This window comes from Rhineura floridana, chromosome 1, assembly GCF_030035675.1.
Source record: "Rhineura floridana isolate rRhiFlo1 chromosome 1, rRhiFlo1.hap2, whole genome shotgun sequence".
NCBI lineage: Eukaryota > Metazoa > Chordata > Lepidosauria > Squamata > Rhineuridae > Rhineura > Rhineura floridana.
In genome coordinates this window covers 131,212,883-131,234,945 of record NC_084480.1, presented here as the reverse complement: position 1 = coordinate 131,234,945, position 22,063 = coordinate 131,212,883, and the positions used below count along the sequence as shown (strand labels likewise).

General features: G+C 39.3%; 1 protein-coding gene across 7 annotated transcripts in view; it reads left to right on the top strand.

Moving 5' to 3' along the window:
- PTBP3 (polypyrimidine tract binding protein 3) overlaps positions 1–22,063 on the top strand; it is a 61,049-nt gene that overhangs the window by 27,446 nt on the left and 11,540 nt on the right. For 4 of the 7 annotated variants that reach the window (XM_061632343.1, XM_061632325.1, XM_061632354.1 and 1 more), the window contains 8 exons: positions 3,083–3,158; positions 6,092–6,261; positions 12,574–12,720; positions 15,063–15,227; positions 16,391–16,501; positions 18,346–18,520; positions 20,592–20,669; positions 21,983–22,057. In XM_061632343.1, the coding sequence (XP_061488327.1) occupies positions 3,134–3,158; positions 6,092–6,261; positions 12,574–12,720; positions 15,063–15,227; positions 16,391–16,501; positions 18,346–18,520; positions 20,592–20,669; positions 21,983–22,057 (946 nt within the window). In that variant the 5' untranslated portion in view covers positions 3,083–3,133. The remainder of the gene's footprint in view (positions 1–3,082; positions 3,159–6,091; positions 6,262–12,573; positions 12,721–15,062; positions 15,228–16,390; positions 16,502–18,345; positions 18,521–20,591; positions 20,670–21,982; positions 22,058–22,063) is intronic. The other 3 variants (XM_061632364.1, XM_061632379.1, XM_061632332.1) reach the window with 2 other exon arrangements.

Here is a 22,063-nt window from a genome sequence, read left to right as displayed (position 1 = left end):
ATGGTTCGATAATGAGTGCTTTGAACTGAGAGGTCAACTACGGAAAGTCTACCGACAATATCGGCATAGTAACCTCAAATCTCCACCAGCAGAATACTATGTTATAAAAAACAAATATAAGATGGCTCTGGTTAATAAGAAGAGATTAGCTATCGAGGAGGACTGGAAATCTCTTATAGCAGCGGCCAGGCTAAAAAATCCAAAAAATTTCTGGCAAATTATCTCTAAGTTGTTGAGATCGTCAGTTCATAATCCATGCATTATTTCGCATCAAAGATGGGAACAGTTCTTCCTGGAACTTTACTCAAATGATCATCCTAACTATTACAATCCAAATTCACTTCCTGATTTTTCTGATCTTCCCCAATGGGCCCCAGTTACTCAGGGGGAAATAATAGAACTCATAGCATCTTTAAAACCTAACAAAGCCCCCGGCCTGGATAATATTCCTCCCGAGCTCCTGAAAAATTTCCCGGACTGGTGGGCTCTGCTGCTAGCGAATATTTTCACAAAAATTAATAACACAGACCATATTCCTGATGCTTGGCAAAAAGCAATTGTGATACCAATTCACAAAAAAGGTGACAGAGAGGACCCATCCAATTACCGTCCAATCAGTTTACTTTCTGTAATTGGAAAACTTTATTCAGCTTTCCTAAAATCAAAATTGTATAATTGGATGGAAGAAAAGAATATGCTTGGTGATGAACAGGCTGGGTTTAGAGAAGGTCGTTCTGTTCTGGACCACAGCTTGTTGCTAAGCTTTCTTGCGGAAAAATACATGAAATGTAGGGGAAATGGACTTTATGCGGCATTTGTGGATCTAAGGGCTGCATTTGATTCCATTTCAAGAGAACACCTCTGGAGAAAGCTCAAAAAATATCAAATTGATAAACGTTTACTTCTAATTTATAATCTACATTGTCAGAACTCAATGCAGGTCCGCTGTGGTTCTGAGGGCAGTCTAACCAATTCGATCCCCATTGCCAAAGGAGTAAGACAGGGGTGCGTTTTAGCTCCCCTGTTGTTTACGCTTTATCTAAATGACCTCAACCCAATATGCCTAACTAAGGATTATCACCCCCCAAAAATTGGAGAACAAGCCTGTCCTCTTCTCCTATACGCCGACAATGCTGTTCTTCTCTCTCTTTCCAAGGTTGGACTCAAACGCTTAATTCGAACCTTTATGGCCTATTGCACCCAAAATTATCAATCAATTATTCCAAAACTAAGATACTCTCAACATGGAGAATTACTGGTACTTGGACAATAAATGCCCAAAAGATAGCTTTAGTCTCTCAATATAAGTACCTAGGCATAATTTTTCACTCGTCACTAAGCTGGGCCCCACATATAAAAGCCATGATAGCTAAAGCACGAATCGCAATCAATAAATTTTTTCATTTCTTTTACCATAAAGGGGGAAAATATGTACCAGCAGCCATTAAGATCTTCAAACTTAAAATTATCCCCCAGCTACTATTTGGCGTACCAATATGGATTCATGCTTTTAGCCCTTCGATTGAAGCAATACTTACAACGTTTCTACGACGCCTGCTGGGTGTGCCAAGGTGTGCTCCGGCGGCAGTGCTCAGATTGGAGGCTGGCATTTCCTCCACAAATTCTCAGGCCTGGTTGATAGCCTCAAATTTCTGGACTAAAATATCATACGAACAGCCCCCGGGCCTTTTAAAACAAATTTGGAGGGACTCATATGTGTCAAGCTGGAATAAAAACTTTGGGTGCAAACTCTCTTCAGTAGGGCTATCTATGGCATATCTTTCTACTCAACCGTTTACCACGGCCAAGCTACTAATCCGTACTCGCCTCAAAGATATCGATTTTCAGAATGACATCTCTATGGCCACCAAAATCTGTTCGCCACTATATTTTCAATTAAACCCAATCCCCCTTCACTACGCCTTATACCTAGATTTTCTCACACTTCCAAAACTACGTCTGGCTTTTACAAAAGCCAGATTCAATGTTCTTCACTCATCCCTTCTCCTTGGGAGATATCAAGGAATACCAATTGAAAAACGATTATGTCCTTGTAGGTCTGGAAAAATTGAAACACTTTATCGTGTAGTGTTTGACTGTTCTCTATATGATTCTATACGTGTCGAATTTCTGTCAAGAATTATAGAGAATACATCAAAAATGTCACCCGAGAATAGGTTACGCTATCTATTATCTGGACAGAACAAACAAATTACACTGAATGTGGCTAAATTTGTTTATACGGCCCAATTACAACGCTCGGGAGTCTAGCTGTTTTAGCTTATTCGACCAAAAATGTAATTTTCTTTCTTTTAAATCCAATGTAATATTTTAATCTTTTAATTTTATTACTCCAAATTTTCCTGTATTATACACTGCAAATATGGAAAATGTATTGTACTAGGTTGGGTCTATGACCGTAAATAAAAATTATTATTATTATACTGAGTAGCTCTGCCACCATTACCAGGCTTCCTAATACTCCCATATATTTGGTTCCACATCTTGGCTTTTAGACACCATAAACTATAGGTTTGCATGCATCCACCTATGGCCAACTGCAGCTTTCTGATTTTACTTTTCTATTAAACAGGTATATGAGAGCTGAACAAGAATATGTAGAGAGATGAATGGATCCTATGAGCAAAGTAGTAGATTGCCTATCTGACACTGGCAATAAAAAGAGAAGCTCGTACTAGATGCATATATAGGGAGGCGAACTTGAGAGAGAGTAAAAGAAAGACCAGCTAGTTTCTGCGTAACCAGTAAATAAGTGGAGAAGGATTCTTACTGTAGAGCTCCTCTAACTGAAGTATCGTTTGTCAGGCGTTTGTTTTCAGGCACTAGTAGGATTAATTTTTTATTTCCACAATAACATAAAGCATTTGATAATGCATTGTGATTGGATAAAATAGTGGTTTTCAATCCACGGTAAAATTGCTTTCAAAATAAATTTTTGTTATTCTTCAACTAAAATCCTCCCATCTTGGTGCCTATTATCAAAAGATGCTGAAATACATTTGTTAGTATCAAATTGAGACGCAAGTATTTTTACATTTGACTTTTATGGTGTTTTTTCCAGCGTGGATCTGATGAGCTTCTTCCATCTAGTATCGCTTACGGGCCTTTTACCATGAGCAGTTCTACTCCTGCTACAGGTATGATTAAAGAACACATTTTGCAGCAGGTTTGCAAATACCCACTTGCCTGGTTTCCTGTGTAATATTAAAATTTTGTGAGCTAATCAAGTTATTTGCAAAGCTGTTCTGCAGTGTGTTAATGTTAGCAGAGGCAGACCCGTGGATTGCTGCTTCCACCCCAGTTTGATCAACCTGACAACTGTCTATGGCAGTTGCGTTTGAGGGTCTATTATGTGGAATATTTAAGGAAGGACCCATGGGAAGTAGATGAACATATCTCCAATTATAAGGTTGGCTACTGAGTTCCCATTGCTCTATACTGTAATTCACTATTAGTTGTAATGCAGCCAAATCTCCTAACCATGGTTAAATTGAGAGTGCCCCTCCCAGGTTCATATGCTCTTCCCTCCTCCCCTCTTATGTATGTGAGAATTCTCCCTTCCTCCCTTTCAGTTTCTGAGAGAACTGTGGTTAATGTTGTTAACATCTGCACCAGAGTTTTGCTGGCATAATTGGCACAAAATAATTTGTAAATCACTTTCAAACTGAGAAGGAAGAGAAGTGGGAAGAAGCTCAAGTCCATGGTCCTAATCTAATAATGATCGAACGCATTACCTATGTACTGAGATTTCTATTATCTACTAAAGGTATGAAATGGAGAATTTATAGATGCCACCAAATTATTTTAGCTAGTTAAGTCTAAAGGAGCCTATGTAAGAACTTGAACTACCTGTAGAGCCAGCATGAAAATATTAGATGCACTTAAAAACAAGCAATGCCCTCTGAGAAACATTTGCAACTGTGGTGAAAGCTAAAGTTTTAATTATCTCAATCTTCAATAAAAGATCTTCAGTCATCCCCTTCACCTAGTGGTTTCAGCTTGCTGTAGACATTCTAAAACATGCTCTCAAAACTGGAGAGATATAAATATGGGAAGAAAAATATATTTGAGAACAATCTTTCTAAATCAAATCTGAACAAGTAGAGCTGTAAATAACACGGGGGCATTACAATAATATTTTGCAATTGGTGTTGGTGAATATTGTTATTCTGGCTTTTCTGTATTGGAAAAGAATGACACATAGGAAAGCATCCAATATGACTGACAAATTAAACAACTTCCATACGAAAGATGTTTCTGTGGATCGGACAAAACTAGAACAAGTGAGAATCTGCAAAAATGGAAAGATTGAAGCAGAGGAAAAACAGACATTCAGTCTTGTCCTACCTGTTTCCTTCAGATACACCTCTGCAATCCACTTCTGAAGAAGTGACTTGCATAGAGATCTGCTAGTTCCCAAAAAGCCTGGTTTATTTCCTTAGGCAGATTGGGTTTGTGGTGATGGTAGAGATGTAAAATTTCTGGAAATTTTGAAGCCATGGAGAATTTCCCCCCCCAGTTTTTTTTGGGGGGGGGATTGAAAAATATGCAATACCTTTTAGCACCTTGCATAGTTCAAAAGTCACTTTATTACTTTAGGAACAGAAAATGTATCATGTATAGCTTGGTTTGCCATTAAATTATCACATTTAGTATATTAAAAGTACAGTTTATTCAGATAATAATTACAAATTTAATTTACTTTTTCAAAGATTTTTTAATTTTTGTTTCAAATGGAGCTACAAGCTACTGAATCATAAGGAACCTAGCATCTCTGTCATTTTGCCAGTTTATGCCGCACAGGCAAAAAACAATAAAAACAGGAGAAACCATCAATATTACAGTAAAAAAAGAAATTATGAATTCTGGAAATTGACTCCTCCAGTCCTCCACATTGTCAATCAGACATAAAGCATTCATTTCTATAAAAAAGGCTGAGAAAAAGTGCAGAGAAAACATCCTCAGTAAATACTACATGAAATTTATTCAGTCTCATTTTCTGAGCTATCACTATCAGTTTCTACTTCTTCTGCTTTTTCATATTTGTCATCATATTTATCATGGACTTCTAAAAATTGAAGGTTTGCGTGGATTGAAACAAGCTTCTATACCCTTTTACGTGTCATACTCCAACATTTTTCATTTTTTCATGGGGAGGGGAGCTTTGAAAAAAATGAGGAGCTCCCCCCCCCATTTTACTGGGCCTTCCCCTCTCTAGGTGATGAGCACATGTCCAAACCATCTCTACAGAGTAGGCTAAATGCAATTATTGCTGTTACACTGCTGTTCTGATTTGCCTGCCAGATTCTTTGCTTGGTTTGGGGGATGAGCAGATAGTGGATTATCCATTCTCTCCCAGCCTAATGTAGTCACCATTTCCTGTGAAGTCAATCAATGGTTACTGTGAATGGGCTAGTTAAGGCAACTAGAGTGGGCATCAGTTGACCACCCCTCCCATTTTTGGCAAAGCTAGAAGATTATTACTGACAGTTAATATCCTCTGTGCAATGCTCTAAATAGATTCCTTGGTTGTCTGCCCAATCAACTAGGATACTATTAGTGTATAGACTAGCAAAAGTCCCATTGTTAAAACAGGCTGTAGCAATGCTGAATCCCCTTCATCTTCTGATCTTCTCACAATCTCCCCTGGACCTTTGATCTTTACTGTTCTACCTTTTGATGCTTTTGTATAATGTTAATCTTTGTTACTGTTAAGAGTTGAGTCCCAAAGCAGTCAGTTGCTGGGTACTATGTTTGTGAACCTCTCTGCGAAAGAAGCTCAGTAGCAGACCCAGCTGTCAAAGCCCTTCTTGCTGCTATTGACTCAGCTACCATGATTTCCTAGAGCAACTAGCAAGCCAAACGAAAAACTCCTGTGACTGGAATAAACAATATAGAGTTATCTAAATCAGAATTTTAACTTCCTTTGATCTTCCCTTTTATAACATTGGAACAAGAGATCAGTGAACAAACACAAGGGTAATAAACAAACAAAAATCTTGATAGTATTGCTTACTATACAGAATATGCAGTGTTATCTTTTTATCTGAATTGCTTCTTTATATTTTAGCTAATGGGAATGACAACAAGAAATTTAAAGGAGACAGATCTCCCTGCTCCCCTTCTCGAGTCCTTCATCTTCGTAAAATTCCAAATGATGTCACTGAAGCAGAAATAATTTCTCTAGGTCTACCCTTTGGCAAAGTAACCAATCTCTTGATGTTGAAGGGGAAAAGCCAGGTATGTATATTTGTTACAATAAATATATAATATAATATATATTTAATTTGACAATTTAATTTTGATTCCTGCGTTGAGCGGGGGTTGGACTTGATGGCCTTATAGGGCCCTTCCGACTTTTCAATTCTATAATTCTATGAAAAAGTAGTTTATGTAGTACATGGTATTTGTCTAATATTCAGTGGAATTGTTAGAGATGGCAATCCTTCCCCCATTCTCCAATGGCTCACATTGGTTTTGACTCTAAAATAAGCCAAGCACTTCTGCTGAAACCAGGAAGCCCCTCAGTTTCCTAGCCTAAGTTGAATTCAGCCTTCTAACCACCACCTAGCCCCCAAACTGTCATTTGCAACTGGGGATCCTGGAGGGAAACCTCCATGATTGCTGGGCTGCGGAGAAATTCCCTGCAGAGCCTCTCTTTGCCTTCAGGGAGCCTGCCATTTGCAGCCCAAGATTGCAAATCATTAGCAGGTGCCCTCTGTTTGGGGCTGCATGAGCCTTGAAAGCATAGTTTCAGATCTGTCTTGTTCTCATACCATAGTTCACAAAACACAGTTCACAACGTTTGGATAAAAAAGAAGGGAACATGCAGGTGGTGGTGATGTCACCCAGCAAAGATGGCATCTTAGGTCTGCTCTCTGCTACTCCCAGGACTAATTCTTAAGCTTTTAAACCACCCAAGCTTTCAACAGAATTTTACAAAAAGGTGCTCCAACTTTCTGATGATTGAGAGCATACAGTGTGCTAAAAATTTGGAACCCCAAGCAAACTCTTACCAGAAACTAACAGGAGGCCTGAAACGCCTGAGAGAAGATGATATCACCATGTCTCCAAAGGCTCCCAAGAGCAGCAAGGTAGATGTTGATCTTATGTCTAACAGTTTGGAAAAATTTAGAGAGGATATGTTTTCTGAATGGGAGAAAACTATATGTCCTCTACAGCAAGAAGTTAAAGAATTAGCAACTCAGGTAAAAGAAATCACGCAAGTAACAGCGGAGGTGAAGGAGCAGGGAATGAAGCACAAGGCGGCCATTAAAGACTTGTCACTGGAGCAAAATAATATAAAGAGGCAGACTGCTGACCTGGAAGATTGCTCCCGTCGCCAGAATTTGAGAGTGAGAGGGGCCATCAAACAAGCGGAAGAAACGTGCATCTTTACTAAAGGACTTGGTAATGTGGCTGAATGTGGCTGAACAATCAATTTCCTGAGGTGAAATTGACAGAAGATATTGAAAGAGCTCACAGAGCTTTATACCCAAAACCAAAGGGGAGGGAACGTCCTAGAGACATTATAATACGGTTCAACAAATATGCCTTCAAGGAAATGATTACTCAGAAGATTAGAGCCCTGGAATCTTTAGAATGGAAAGACTCCCCTGTCTCTGTCTTCCAAGAACTGAGCCAAGATGCACTTTAAAGGAGGAGAGACTTCAAACCATACACGGTCTTGTTCCTCAAGGCAGGTCTGCAGTACAAGTGGGAATTTCCCTTTAAACTGCTTCTAAGAGCAGACGGGACCATGCATGTTCTCAACTAAGTTAGCAAAGAAGCTAGTGACTCTTATGCGTCTAAAAATCAAACACCAATTAAAATATGAAAGCCATTTCTGACAGCTCAAGTGAAGAAGAAGACAACTTGAAATGGTGGGAGATGAGAAAAGGTGGCAAAAGAGGACGGTGCTTTAATCTAAAATTGTAACTTTTCTAATGTCTTTCAGTCTTTATACGCTGCTTAAAATGGTTCATAGGGAAAATTAATAGTTCTTAATTATAAAAGTGATGGATAAATATAGCACTAAAGATATTGCACATTACACTAGGCTTGTTGCCAGTGCACATGCTTGGGTTGGTTATAAGGGGGGGAATTAAAAATTATCATTATTACTACTATTTAAATTTATGTTGCACTGGCCCGGGTGGAGGGAGAGGGGTATCTAACTAGTTCATCACCTCAGTTTTATACCGAAGTGAAGGGATTTTCTCTCTTTAACTTTGGGCTCCTTTTCGAGGACTCCAGCGGTATGAAACAGGAATTAAGTTTTCATGTTTATTGGGTGTTGGGGGGTGGGAAGGGTTTGTTATGTGAATGAGTATTAATGCTTTTGCTGAGAGAAATTTAATTGTAAAAATGGTAATGCTTAAAGGGATTATACTCTCGCTGTCTTTTTCCCTAAACACTAATGCCTGATTTATCAATTATGTCCTGGAATGTTAATGGGCTGGGGACTGTGGTCAAAAGGAAAAGCGTGGCTAAGTTTTTCTACAAGAACGATGCAGACGTTGTGTCTCCAGGAGACTCATGAAAAAAAAAAAGGATCCAAAACTCCAGTACTCCCCTCCAGAGTGAGAACCTGGGACTCTTCCCCAGGTTCCTCTAAAGCCAGAGGAGTGGCATTATGGTTAGCCAATAGGATTGGTTGTGTAGTAGATAAAGTGCTCACAGATTCTCAAGGCAGATATGTGTTAGTCAAAGGCACAATTGAGTGGGTGAAATATACGCTGGGCTCATATGCCCCAAACACAGCACAGTTAACCTTCTTGACAGCCTTTTTTGCCCAACTAGAATTATTCCAGGAAGGTAAGTTAATACTAGGAGGTGACTTAAACTTAACACTAGACTCGCTCCTAGACAGGAAGTCTGAGTGTTCCAATACTGCACACAAGACAGATTCAGGACTATCAACCCTGTTGAACTCACACAAACTAGTAGACTCTTGGAGATTTTTGCACCCCCTAGATAAATGTTTCAACTTCTATTCGAACCACCATCACGCTTATTGGAAGATAAATTACATCCTATTTACAGATGACCTTCTCTCTGCCCTTAAAATAGCCACAATTGACTCAATAATCATTTCGGACCATGCCCCAATTTCTATTAAACTAAGCTTTACTCCACAGCAGCATAGACCTTATTCATGGTACTTGCCCCCAAATCTTCTTCATTTGGTCTCTGAAAAAATTAATCAAGACATTAAAGAATTTCTTCAAAATAACGACAGTGAATCTCACAGTCCTATAGTTATTTGGGAAACACTTAAAGTGGTGATTCGAGGCACAATGATAAGCAAGCAGAGCAAAATAAGCAAAGAGAGAGAATTGGCAGGTTCACATTACTTAGTCAAATAAAAGACTTGGAACATCATCACAAATCAACTGGAGACCCAACCGTTTTTAGTGAGCTGACCAGGAAAAAATTGGAACTAAGCTCCTTGGAGGTGGCAAAAATCTCAGCAATCCTACATTTTGTCAACCAATCCTTTTATGAATTTGGGGACAAACATTTGAAATTGTTGGCAAATAAATTGAGAAAGAAACAAATCAGAAATAAAATAGTAGCATTAAAATCAATTGACAACAAAAAAATTCAACACAGAGGAAATTCTGGATAAATTTTGTAGCTGCTACTCAACACTATATAACTCCGAAAACCCAGTCAGTAAAAGAGTACCCAGTAAAACATGGTACTCATCAGTTGAGTCAGGAACATGTAGAATATTTAGACAGGGAAATATCAGCTTTGGAAATCTCAAACACAATTAGCAAGCTTAAACCAAATAAAACACCAGGTCTAGATGGCTATAGTGGAGTAAAAAATACAAAGATTTATTAACTCCTTTCTTACAGAAACTCTTTACAGATATTCGGGGGGGGGGAATCCCGAGTTCTTGGAGAACTACACGTATTATTGTACTACCCAAACCAGGCAAAGATGAGGAATCATTTGAGTCCTACAGACCAATATCCCTTTTAAATATAGATGCTAATCTGTTCACTAATATTCTTGCAGATCGTTTAGCTAATTTAGCCCCAAATTACATTCACCCTGACCAAGCTGGATTCATTCGCTTTCGCTTGCTATCTGACTCGGTCCACAGGATATTGAATATGATCTTCCACACTAACCTTCGGAAAAGTCAAATGGCCTTTGTGTCATTAGATGCCACCAAAGCCTTCGACAAATTGGAGTGGAACTTTTTATTCAGTGTATTAGAGCAAATGCATTTTGGTCCTGTTTTCCTTCAGGTTTTGAGACTGCTATATAAGGGCACTTCTGCTTGTATCAGGGTGAATGGTATGGATTCCAAACACTTTTGCATAAACAGAGGTACAAAACAAGGTTGCCTTCTTTCACCTATCTTACTTGCCTTTGCACTTGAACCTCTTGTGAATGCCGTAAGACACAATCCTCTAATAAAAGGCATTACAGTAAATGGCTAGACCCATTTGCTCAATCTTTTTGCCCACGACATAGCTCTGATGTTGTCTAACCCAGAGGAAACAATTCCAGCATTAATGGAAGAAATTCAGACCTACAGGAAAGTGGCAGGTCTTGAGATTAATTTTCAAAAACCAGAACTTTTATGCTTTAATATGTCTCTGAATTGACCTAAAAAATACGAGAAATTTCTAAACTGAAATTATGTTCCAAATCCCGAAAAACCTGTCTAAATTAATGCAATTAAATTTTATCCCCATAATCAGGGAAATATGTATGCTAAAAGAGTGGTCCCAATTCTCCTTATCATGGCTGGGCAATAAAAATGTCTGTTTTACCTAAGTTAAACTTTTAATTTCAATCCATTCCAATACTAATCCCTAAAGAAAAAACTAGCAATGTGGCAACAATTTATCAACAAATTTATTCACCAGGGCAAAAAGGCCAGATTAATTAAAAATACTCTCTACAGGTCCCCAAGAAAGGTGGTCTGGGCATACTTTATCGTGCAACTTTATCATGATGCATCTCAACTAAAAAACATAATACCTCAGCTGCAGGAATCTTGGATTGACAGGAGGTCTCCCATTTGTGATCCAAGTGAAGAAAAAATTAGACACCATAACTAACTCATTTTTGAAAAATAACTTAACAATTTGGAAAAACTGGCACTCACATTTAAACCCCCCCCCAATTTCACCTTTGATCCCTATTGTCAACCATCCCCTGTTTTACAAAAGGAATAAATTCCAGCAGTTCAAAGACTGGGAAAAGGCAGGTCTCTACTGCATTAGGGACTTTTATATAGGTAGACATCCTAAAACGCCTGACCAGCTAAAATCCCAGCTCAAGGAAATTAAACCATCCTGGTTTCACCTTCACCAAATTCACCATTTCATCACTATGCCAATTATCAAACAGCAAGTGGCAAGACCCCTGACTCTCTTTCAATCTGTCCTTGCTCAACCTTGGGGAAGTGGAAAGGGGGCACTGTCAAATCAATCCCTTCACCTTGACCCATCATTGGCTATACTACTTGTCTTTGATGAAATCAATAATAAAGTCATACACAAAGCCCTGACAAGCTTTCTTCTTATAGCAGCATGACTGGTGATAGCTGCTTCCTGGGAAACACTTGATCCACACATGATCCATAAATGGTATCAGGAAATATGGAAATTAGCGATTACGGAAAAACTAACACATAGTTTAAAAGCAATGAGACAAGAAACAAGCAGATAAGTTCTATGAACAATGGTACAGCTTTATTGTATTTGTTCATCAAAGTGATGGGACTTGCAAGCCTCCAGCCTCACATGGTCAGATCTGCCGATCCACATAGGGATAATCTCTGAAAAATAATACAGGACAACAACTACTTACTTCCCTGGAGCATTATATGTATAACTACTCTTATAGATAACTGAACTATTTTCTCACTGTTGTATAAGTTATATATGTTTTGTATTCTGTTCTATCCAAAACCAATAAAAACATTATTAAAAAAAAGAGAGAGAGAAAACATGCAATCCTGAGGCTTATAGTGGGATATCATGGTTTCTCATTACATGTGAACCTGACTATTGTATAGTCGTAAAGTAAAAAGCTTTGGGGGGAAATCACTTGAAAAATATAAAATTGCTTGTTTATAATAGTAGATTTTTTAAATACTTTCATTTTTTAAACAAAAAATAAATTCTTGTGTTGCCTTTAGTAGTTATAATAGTAGTGTGTATTTGAGGAAGGAAAATAAAAACAAAATCTGCAAACTGTTTGGGGGCATACATTGATAAATACCTCTTTTTCCAAGTTGATGGCATGCCATCAACATATGAATGCTAAGAAGTGTACTCAGCATAGCAGAATCCTAGTTTGGCTAGGGTCTTTGTGCTGCAGTATAACTTACATTTACATAATAATTATAAGGAGCTGCTTCTTTTTAAGCAAATATTTCTTAGCTTAAGTAAAAATACATTTTATTTTGTAAGTAGATGTATTGATAAAGTACAAAGCAAATATAGCATCAACAGTTTGTGTAGTTTTTGTTAGTGAAAGTGGTTTTGCAAAGAAATTGTTCCTCTGTGTTAATTGCAGGCTTTCCTAGAAATGGCTTCAGAAGAAGCTGCAGTTACTATGGTGAACTACTACACTCCTGTTACTCCTCACCTCCGCAGTCAGCCTGTTTATATTCAGTATTCCAATCACAGAGAACTTAAGACTGACAATCTACCCAATCAGGCTGTAAGTATGTCACTTTTGAGAAAAATACATGACATTCATTAAAACGATTAATGTGTCAAAGACATTTAAACCACTTAAACATCCCATTTTCATAAGCCTTCAGTTTACTTACTTGAAGGCAGGCCAATGTTTTGATTTTAAACACAGGTAATTGAACTTCAGCTCCCTTTGTACATGAAGATAGGAATGTTGGAGGTTGTTTATAAGAGTAGATTGTCTGAAGATGACTAGGAGATCAGTTACCCCCTTTTCCCATTCTTTGACACAAGTACAATATGCATTATTGTATTTGTACTATTGCAATATTTAATTGCCAAATCAAAGGTATCTTTCCTTTTCCTGCACTCCTCCTGTTGCTACCCCTTAGCAGTTGATTGTCTAGATTGCACATCCATCCTTAACACAGCAGACCCAAATTCTAGGACCCTGCTGCATGAACAAACATGACTTCTTCTGTATCAGAAACTCATATTCTACAGTTTGCAAGAAAAAAGGGTTGTTGGGGCTGCAAATCTTGCAGACTCAAACTTCTACAAAATGTAGCAAGTGTACAGTTGTCTCCAATACATTGGGGATCATCAACGTTTAAGCCTGTAGGCACATTTGGATTTTTGAGCAAGTGCTATGGGCACCACCCCCTCTGGTCACTTCTTTCCCCTGGATCAGTCCTTCCCCCAAGAGACAGAAATAGAGAGTGCGCATGTACACTTTGCTTTTCCAAGGGATTTGAATAAAGTCTGATCCAGAAGAATAATCTGACTCTGGAAAAGTGCTTAGAACTGATGGAAGAAGCGGTAAAGAGAATCTCTTTTGCATCTTTCACTTTCAGGTCTTAGTACATTTCAAGGAAGAAAAAAGTAACCACCACCACTTTGTGACCAAGGGGGCAGTGAGTGGGGGAGCTCAGAGACTTCATGGGTACTCGGGGAAAATCACAAAGGCATAATTGCACCCATAGTTGCCATGTCGGTGACGCCTGCAATACAGGATGCAAAAGGCTTGGTCTAAATTGCTTTTTAAGATTTTTCTACATGGCTTTTTTTGAACATTTTTAAAAGATGTTTTATTTTTGAGATGTTTTTAGAAGGTTTTAGTGTGTTGCCCCTTGTTTGCTGCCCTAGGCTCACTCTGGGAGGAAGGATAGAAATTTAATAAATAATAATAAAAAACTGTAATATCCAGTTACTATAACGAGTATGATCACTTTCCCACTCAAAGCAGCCAGACCCTGTTCATTTCCAGGCATGTGTGAACCAAATATTTAGTAGTTGGCTTATCTGGTGTATTCCTTCTGGTACACTTCCAGTCAGATTTACATGAGCCAATGACATCTATCAACCTGGAAAAGAGGAACTGGCTTTCTTCCTCCCTTATGAGGTTAGACTGGTTTAGAAACAGCATACATTTCTTGTTCTCTCTTCCCCTTAAGCAATTTTGGTGTGCACCATAGAATAGAATCATAGACTAGTAGAGATGGAAGGATCTATAAGGCCATCAAGTCCAACCCCTGCTCAGTACATTATCTTCTCTTGCTTACCACTGCTGAAAAGCAGTTGGGCTTAACTTCAGACTTGTATTATATTGTAAATTGCTTCAGGATGCCTCATGGGAAGCAAATAATAAATGAAATAAATATTCTGATTAAAACATTTCACCCATTCAAAAAGAGAGAACATTATATTTCAGGTTTTTCAGTGTTCCCCCAAATTCCCAATTTTTCCAGTGGAAAAACTTAGAAGTCCTTAGGGATAGGTGGGAACCCCCCCACCTTCATATCTCTAGTCAGTACACCATTAACCTTAACCTACCAGCTATACTGTCCAGCCTAGTTATGAAAGACAAAACTTTTTAAAGAGCTTACTCAAAGTAGGAAAGGACCATTCTCTCTGAACCTCAGACTGGGGAATTAATAGCATCCTGAGGATTCATTCTATAAACCCATGGGTATTGTTGGTACTATAGCATAGTTGCATAAGCATCTGAAGACACATGACTGTCAAAAGGAAATGGTGATCTGGAGAGTCTAGAAAACAAATTTATTTTAAGAATTCAACATTAGCTACTAAATTGCTCCAAAAGCATACTTTGAAACTTGTTTAAGATACTACTTTCCATTAACTTGAATACAACAGAATGAAAAATCAGTAACCCTCACTAGTGCATGTTCCAGGTGAGTAATCTGCATGCTGGGTTCATTGGAGAGAGGAAGTGTAAAATTATGCTTTTAGGCCCTGTTGATTTCATCCAGATTTAATTCTTAGCATAATTAGTGTGCAGATTATGGTGGTATGTACAATACATTAAAAAAATATCCTATCATTTCCTTCCACCCCCTCCCTTAGAGAGCTCAAGCTGCATTACAAGCAGTGAATGCTGTGCAGTCTGGAGGTCTGGCTCTTACTGGTGCTCTAGCTACTGAGGGTGGACTACCTCCTGCTCAGAGTTCTGTTCTTCGAATTATAGTTGAAAATCTGTTCTACCCTGTAAGTCTAGAAGTGCTATATCAGGTAAGAAACTGTAACAAAAATGCAGATTACTTATTCATTGTTGTGTTTGGCCCTGGAAAACAAAATGTTAGACGCTTACTCCTCTAATACGTCCTCCCTGTGGCCTTAATTCAGGAGTGGTCTTTCATAGTAGTGGGCCACTCATCTATTCCATTACAAGGCTTTCTTTGACAAGGGAAGGACATCAAGTGAGGCTTATTTGCTAGAGAGAGCATAGACCTGTAAAGATTAGAGTGAACAGCAGCAATGATTTGGTCAAAGGGCTGCACACCTGTGTTCAGGGTGCAGCGTGTTCCCTTCCTCATACACTCCTACAGTAGTGATTTATTGATTGATAGATAAATTTATTTTATTTCTTACCTGTTCTTCACGATAAGATACCAATTCAATATTAAAAACAGTTTAAAACAAATAACGGTTAGGAATAGGGTGGGTCCATCTTAGGTGTCAAAGGCCAGGTAAAGAGGTGCTTCTTCAGCATATGAAGGAAACTATGTAATGATATAGCCAGATGCACCTCTGTTGGAAGGGAATTCCACAATCTAGGTCCTGCCACAGAGAATGCCCTCTCCCAGGCTGCCTCCACTCCCCTGAACGTCTGAGGGCAGTGGAACTACCAAGAGTGCTCCCCCCCCCTTCATCAGAAGGGTCTGTAGGGAAGGATGCAGTCTTTCAGATATTTGGACCTAAGTTGTTTAGGGCACATGAGTACAGATTGTTCTCAAATGATGTTGAGAAAACTAGTTTTTACTAGACTACGATGATAGTTTTTTTCCTCCAAGTTTGCTTAGGCTAAAAAGAAAGATCTGAAAATTTAATCCAAGGTTAGTATGGGTTATTTTAAGTATTCATTTAAATATGCTATCAATCCTGTGGTACTCTTTAGCTTTGGCATGTAAACATTCATTCCCTATAAAACATTTAAATGATCAAGTGGGATTTGTTTCACTCTACAATATAAGTAGTAATAGAACTGAACGATTGTACTTGGGCATAGCTGTATTTTATTTCTTTCACTTAATGATGGCTCTCACAATAGGAAAGTGTCTCTGTCTACAAGTTTAGGAAGTAACACTGATTATTCGGGATATGCATATAGTTTACATCTCAGACTTTTCTGGAAAGCATTGAAATGTGAATTGACTATCTGAATTTTTACTTAGATCTTCTCCAAGTTTGGGACAGTCTTGAAGATTATTACTTTCACAAAAAACAATCAGTTTCAGGCCTTGCTTCAGTATGCTGATCCAGTGAATGCACATTATGCCAAAATGGTAAGTGCATAACTGTGCACCTGATGTGTTTTGAATTTTGACCATGTTAACAATGCTGCATATGACTTTGACGTTAACATCTGTCTTAATTTTCTTGATGTTCTGTCACACTATTATCCCATTTGGAATTGCTAGAATGTGTTCATACCAGTGCTAGAATATGGGGCACATAACAGTGCAATGATTGCCCACATAAGTCTATCCTTGTATAGTTGTTTCATAATTATCTTGTACACTCAAGATATTGCATAAAGGGCCCAAAGAATTAATGGTGGGATGAGTACGAAAAAGTCTTCATTACATCCCAGGCTATGGTCTGAAGGCACATAAGGCCAGCTCCCTGCTGAAGCTAAGCAGGGTCAGGTCTGGTCAGTGCCTGGATGGGAGACCACTTGGGAACCATATGTAAGCCGCCTTTGGTTTCATGAAAAAGAAAGGCAGGGTATAAATGTAATAAATAAATAAATAAAATGCTAACAAATTACAGAACAGTTTTCCTTTGCAATTTCAATAAAACGTCTGTTGTATGTTACTAACAATTGTAACTGTAAATACTTTAACTGGAAAAGTATTAATGATATATCATAAGCATGACCAATCAGGACAAAACAGATGCAATTGTTTGTTGCATTTGGATGTATATGTTGAAGGGATATGGTGGTAATACAGTAGGGCCCCACTCATATGGTGGGTTAGGTTTCAGAACCCTGCTGAAAAGCGAAAATTCCCGAAAAGTGGAACATAGCATTAATGCATATAAAAACTTCCACCGGCTCCCTTGCTTGTCCTCCCCCTCGCTCGCTCACCCTCTCTCCCTGCCCCCCGCTCGCTCGCCCTCTCCCCTCTTTCGTTCACTCACTTGCCCTCGTTGTGATGGGGAAGTAGTGCTCCCCTTCCGCCGCAGGCTGTCAGAGGCACTGCAAGCCCCGCCTGAACTTTAGGAAGGAAGAGAATGGACAGCCGCCTCCTCCCCACAGTCAAACGGAGCCGCAGCTGCAAGCTCTGGTAAGGATCCTAGGGCCGCAGTAGTGAGCCCCAAGGCAGCCGATTAAGGACAAAGCCTTCCCCACACACAGCCAACCGGAGCCGCAGCTGCGAGCTCCGGTAAAGGACTTCAGGCCACAGATGCGAGCCTCAAGATGGGAAAGGAAGGGCAAAGGAAGTCACCTCCACGGACTCCTGACACCCGCCAAAACAAGCGCTGCCGCCCGCAGTTCCCCACACGCACCACATCAGCAAGAAGAGCCGCTTCAGCGAGCTCATGGCAGCTGCGACAGCCTGCCCGCCCGCACCCGCTTTCTCTTCCTGCTCGATTGCTCGTTTGTCCGCTCAACCTCCTGCCCCCCCACCTGCCTGGTAGGTAGGTGGGGCATGTGTGCGGGTGCCAGGGCAGGCTGGTGCACACACATTGCTTATCTTAAAATTGCTTACCTTCCTGAGTGAGGAGGGAGTCACTTTCTGGAAACGAGTGCGCTGCTTACGCCAGCCTGCCCGGTTAGTGGCTGTCCCTCCCTCGGTCCAGATGCACGCACGTGGCCCCCCTTCCCCCAACCCTGAAGAAAACTGTTGTATTAGCGGAAAGCCGAGAAGTGGAATGCCAAAAAGCGGGGCCCTACTGTTCTGTATTAAGGAACTGTATACTGCAGTGTACATTAGACAGTGGACTGAGAAAAACAGGGAATGGTACAAGAAATTCTCATTAGCTATCTGCTTGCTGCTTCTGCTAAGTCCAAAGCATATTGAAGATCGCCATAAGTATTGACTTCCATATATTAGTACAGCATACAACTTTGTAAAAGATTAGGATTTCATAAACTCAGCTCAACTGTTCTATTCTGTCACAGGCTCTTGATGGTCAAAATATTTACAATGCTTGCTGCACTCTTCGTATAGATTTCTCCAAGCTAACAAGCCTTAATGTAAAATACAACAATGATAAAAGCAGAGATTTTACTCGTTTGGACCTTCCTTCAGGTGATGGACAGCCTTCCATTGATCCCACTATGGCTGCTGCTTTTGGTAAGAATTTATGTGTGTTTATTTTATGTACCAAATGCAGCGTAAAACAGTAAAATACAGTGCTTAAAACCAATCATTAATTTAAAAAAGCAGTGCAGGAAAAACACCTTGAATCACTGGCAACATCAACTAATTTCATCCTGAAGGCCAGCAGATCTGTTTATTTGGTGACTGAAGACCAACAAGATTATTGCCATCTGTGCCTCCAGGGTGCAGAAATTCTACAGTCAGAGCACCAAAACAAAGGAAGGCTGTATCGTCGCTGCTTAGCAAGTCAAGCCCACTGGCAGGATGACAAGAGGCACCTTCCTCCCCCCACCGACTGCAGAGGCTGGGTCAGTCAGTGTGGGAGGAGACATTTTGACAGGCATAATCCTTGTAGGTCCAGGATGAAACAAATTCCTTTTCCCTTTTAGCATAAAGGTGAGATTCATTTATTTTTGCACGCATGTACTGAAAATAAATGTGAAGTGTTGAATGGTTGTGAAGTTTACATGCCATCACTTGGGAAAGATTGTTTTGAAAAGTCCTGTTTATCAAATTAGTGGGTTCTGTTGTAAGTTAGGCTGGTTAAAAAAATAACGTTTAAAAACTGTAGAACGAGCGTTATATCCAATAGTGTCATTTAGTTGACAGTAAGACTTCTGTCAGCAAAACAGAGAGGGAGGTAATTTTCAGCAGTTCTCCCTCCTGCCTGTAGCCCTGTCATCTGCTCAAGGATCCCCAGCGCTCTTGGGCACATTGGGGGGCTGCAGGGGAGAGGAGGAGTCACTGAAAATCATTTCCCTCCCTGTTCTCTGATGGAAGACTTACAGCAACATTGTTAGATACAACTCTGAATATTTAAGTGAAAGTATAAAAAATATCTCAGTTATGATAATGGCAGAAGAATAATTCCCTAAGAGTATGCTTTTACAATATGCTTTTACATCAAATGCACCTCTAATGACACTCTGATATGAAAGAATGTCCAGTTTTGACTTTTATCTTGTAATGTATATGGAGAGTAACAGCGGTCTGAGCTGTGTGTGCCAGTGTGTGTATTTATCTAAGAAGCAGGCTTTTACTCTGCATTTATAAATCACTGACAGTATAGACTTAATAAAATAAGAAAAAGCTACTTTATTTATACATAGTAGATAGGAAAGGTATACCTAGTTCTAACTAAGTTGGAGATGCAATGTCCAGACTTGGGCATTGCCCTCATGGTTCAGGAGACAGAACGAAGTCAGATGTCTTCTCTCTCCTCGGACAGTTGAACATTAAGAAGACAAAAAAAGGAGGGGCGGGTCAGCTTCCTTGAGCATATCAATTTACAGTGAAAGGAAGTTAGATTGAAAAGAGCACAGATAAAGGTAGGCAAGCCTAGCCAGCTGGAGTACCCTAACCCTTATCTGCCTTCTGGAATACAAACAAAAAACCCAAACAGCAGTTGCTGTTGCCCCACTTCCAACATATCTTACTGTCTTTGGTATAGATGGAATTCTGGAAATAGGTCACTAATAGGAGCATGCACCTGTTTATTACTTCTAGCCTGCATCCTAGAGTCAGCTGGTAAAGTTTCTCTAGGGCAGCACTTTGTTGCTAATGATTGCACAGAGCCTCCTGACCTCTCTAGGAAATGGCACCATTCACCAGCTTGAGATTGTCTCCTCCAATTACCACAGAAATCTTGCTCCCTCTCGTTCCCTGAGTCACCTGTCACCTCATTCCTGTTCTTCTTTATGGTGACGGGTCTGTGGCATTTTAGACCAAAGGAGGTTTTTGTAGGATGACATCTTGCACAACTTGGTGCTGCCCTATAACTTCCATTCTGAGGTGTGCAACAAAGTAACAGGTTCTGAGCCTTCCTGTTCTTCTCTAAAGAACACTGCATATTATGAAATTGCTCTCAATCTTAAAACTTGATTCATAAGCTTGACTGAATCAAATAAAATATTATTTAATATTTAATATATCTGTGGACTGCCTTTCATTTTAACTGTTCCCAGTGGAGTTCACAATAAAAAAAATCAAGTCTGAGAATCTGAGTTTGAGGGTTTTTTGAAAAAAGGCTTACTATTCCTTACAGTTTGGTGGAAACCTTCCCTGTTGCAGAGAGATGTTAATATTCCTTGCAAATGGGACCAGTCTCTTCTGACTAGCCAGGGTAAGATCAGTATTAGAATGGAACAAATATGCTTAAAACTGTGTCAGCCTCTGAATTATACCTGGCTTTATAGCTTTTTCAGATTTTCTCCAGCCTGTGGACTGTTCCATATGTTACTTACTGTGATGATCTTGTATGTTTTGGAGCTTCACGAGAGTGGTGTACTGATAGAAGTTGTAGAATATTGGAGAATTCACAAAACACTGCATTTCTATTTTTGTGAACAGGGTGCATTGTAAACTGAAAAGCAGTGTGTTGTGAATTTTCTCTTCCAGTGTTTCAGGGTTTATAGCTGTAGAGTGAATACACAAATAGCCATGGTAATTTAAAGGATTCAAAATGCCAAGTAGATGGCAGCTGGTTCTAATTGGAGGGGGGAATGGAGGTTCAATGTTAAGCCTGAGAGATTATTTCCTTTCTGCAGCTAATAGTCATACCTGGGTTCTAGGATCTGGTGTGCTCATTACTTAATTAGGATAGCCACCCCAGTGACGCAAAAGAAGTGTTCCTTGTTTATTTCCAATATTTATAGACTGCTTTTCACTATAGATGGCCATAAGTTAGGCAGCCCATTAATATTTGCATGCTAGAATTTTTGCTATTTGAGGTGAGAATGGCAGGTATTTTGTGTCTGTGTTTGGTATCAGTATACATGCAGGCCCTGCCATACTGAATAAGCACTTTGTTGCTGGTTGGTTATATAATGAATTATAATGGAAATCGCAACTGTGAATAAATGATTAATTCCTATATTGCCAATACTAGGCATGATGCCAATCCACGTATTATAAGTGTTTAATATATAGTGTTTTTGCAGTATTTAACTGCCATATTGTGACTGAAGATAAGAGGTGTAGGAAGCTGCTGAGTCTGTTTAGATTGGAAGGACAAGCTGCAGCTGTTTATGTAACAATTTGCTGCTAATTTCATAAGTATCACAGTTGAGGTGTGTGAGCATGCTTCAGAAAATGTAGTTGAGTTTGTTCAGAACGATCTCTACATAAAATAAATTTCTAATATTTCTCTTCTGGCTTACTATTTATGCAGTGTGTTGTTGGTTTTTCATTTTAGAGCTGTGGCTTGACCTAAATATTCAATGTTACTTTGCCATTCAATGTTTTTCTCTAAATAGTCCTCAGATTAAGTCGGTAAAACTGTACATTTTGGATGAAAAAAACTGATTTTTCTTTTCTCATTTCATCACAGTTTCAAATTCATTACAGGCTAATACAGGGACCTTTTGAGCAATTGAAAGTGTTTTCTCCTGGAAGCTAGTCTTTTTGCATTCTCAGTTAATTTGTTTCCCATTTTAGGCACTCCAGGTATCATCTCCTCACCATATGCAGGGGCTGCTGGTTTTGCTCCTGCCATTGGCTTTCCTCAAGCAGGCAAGT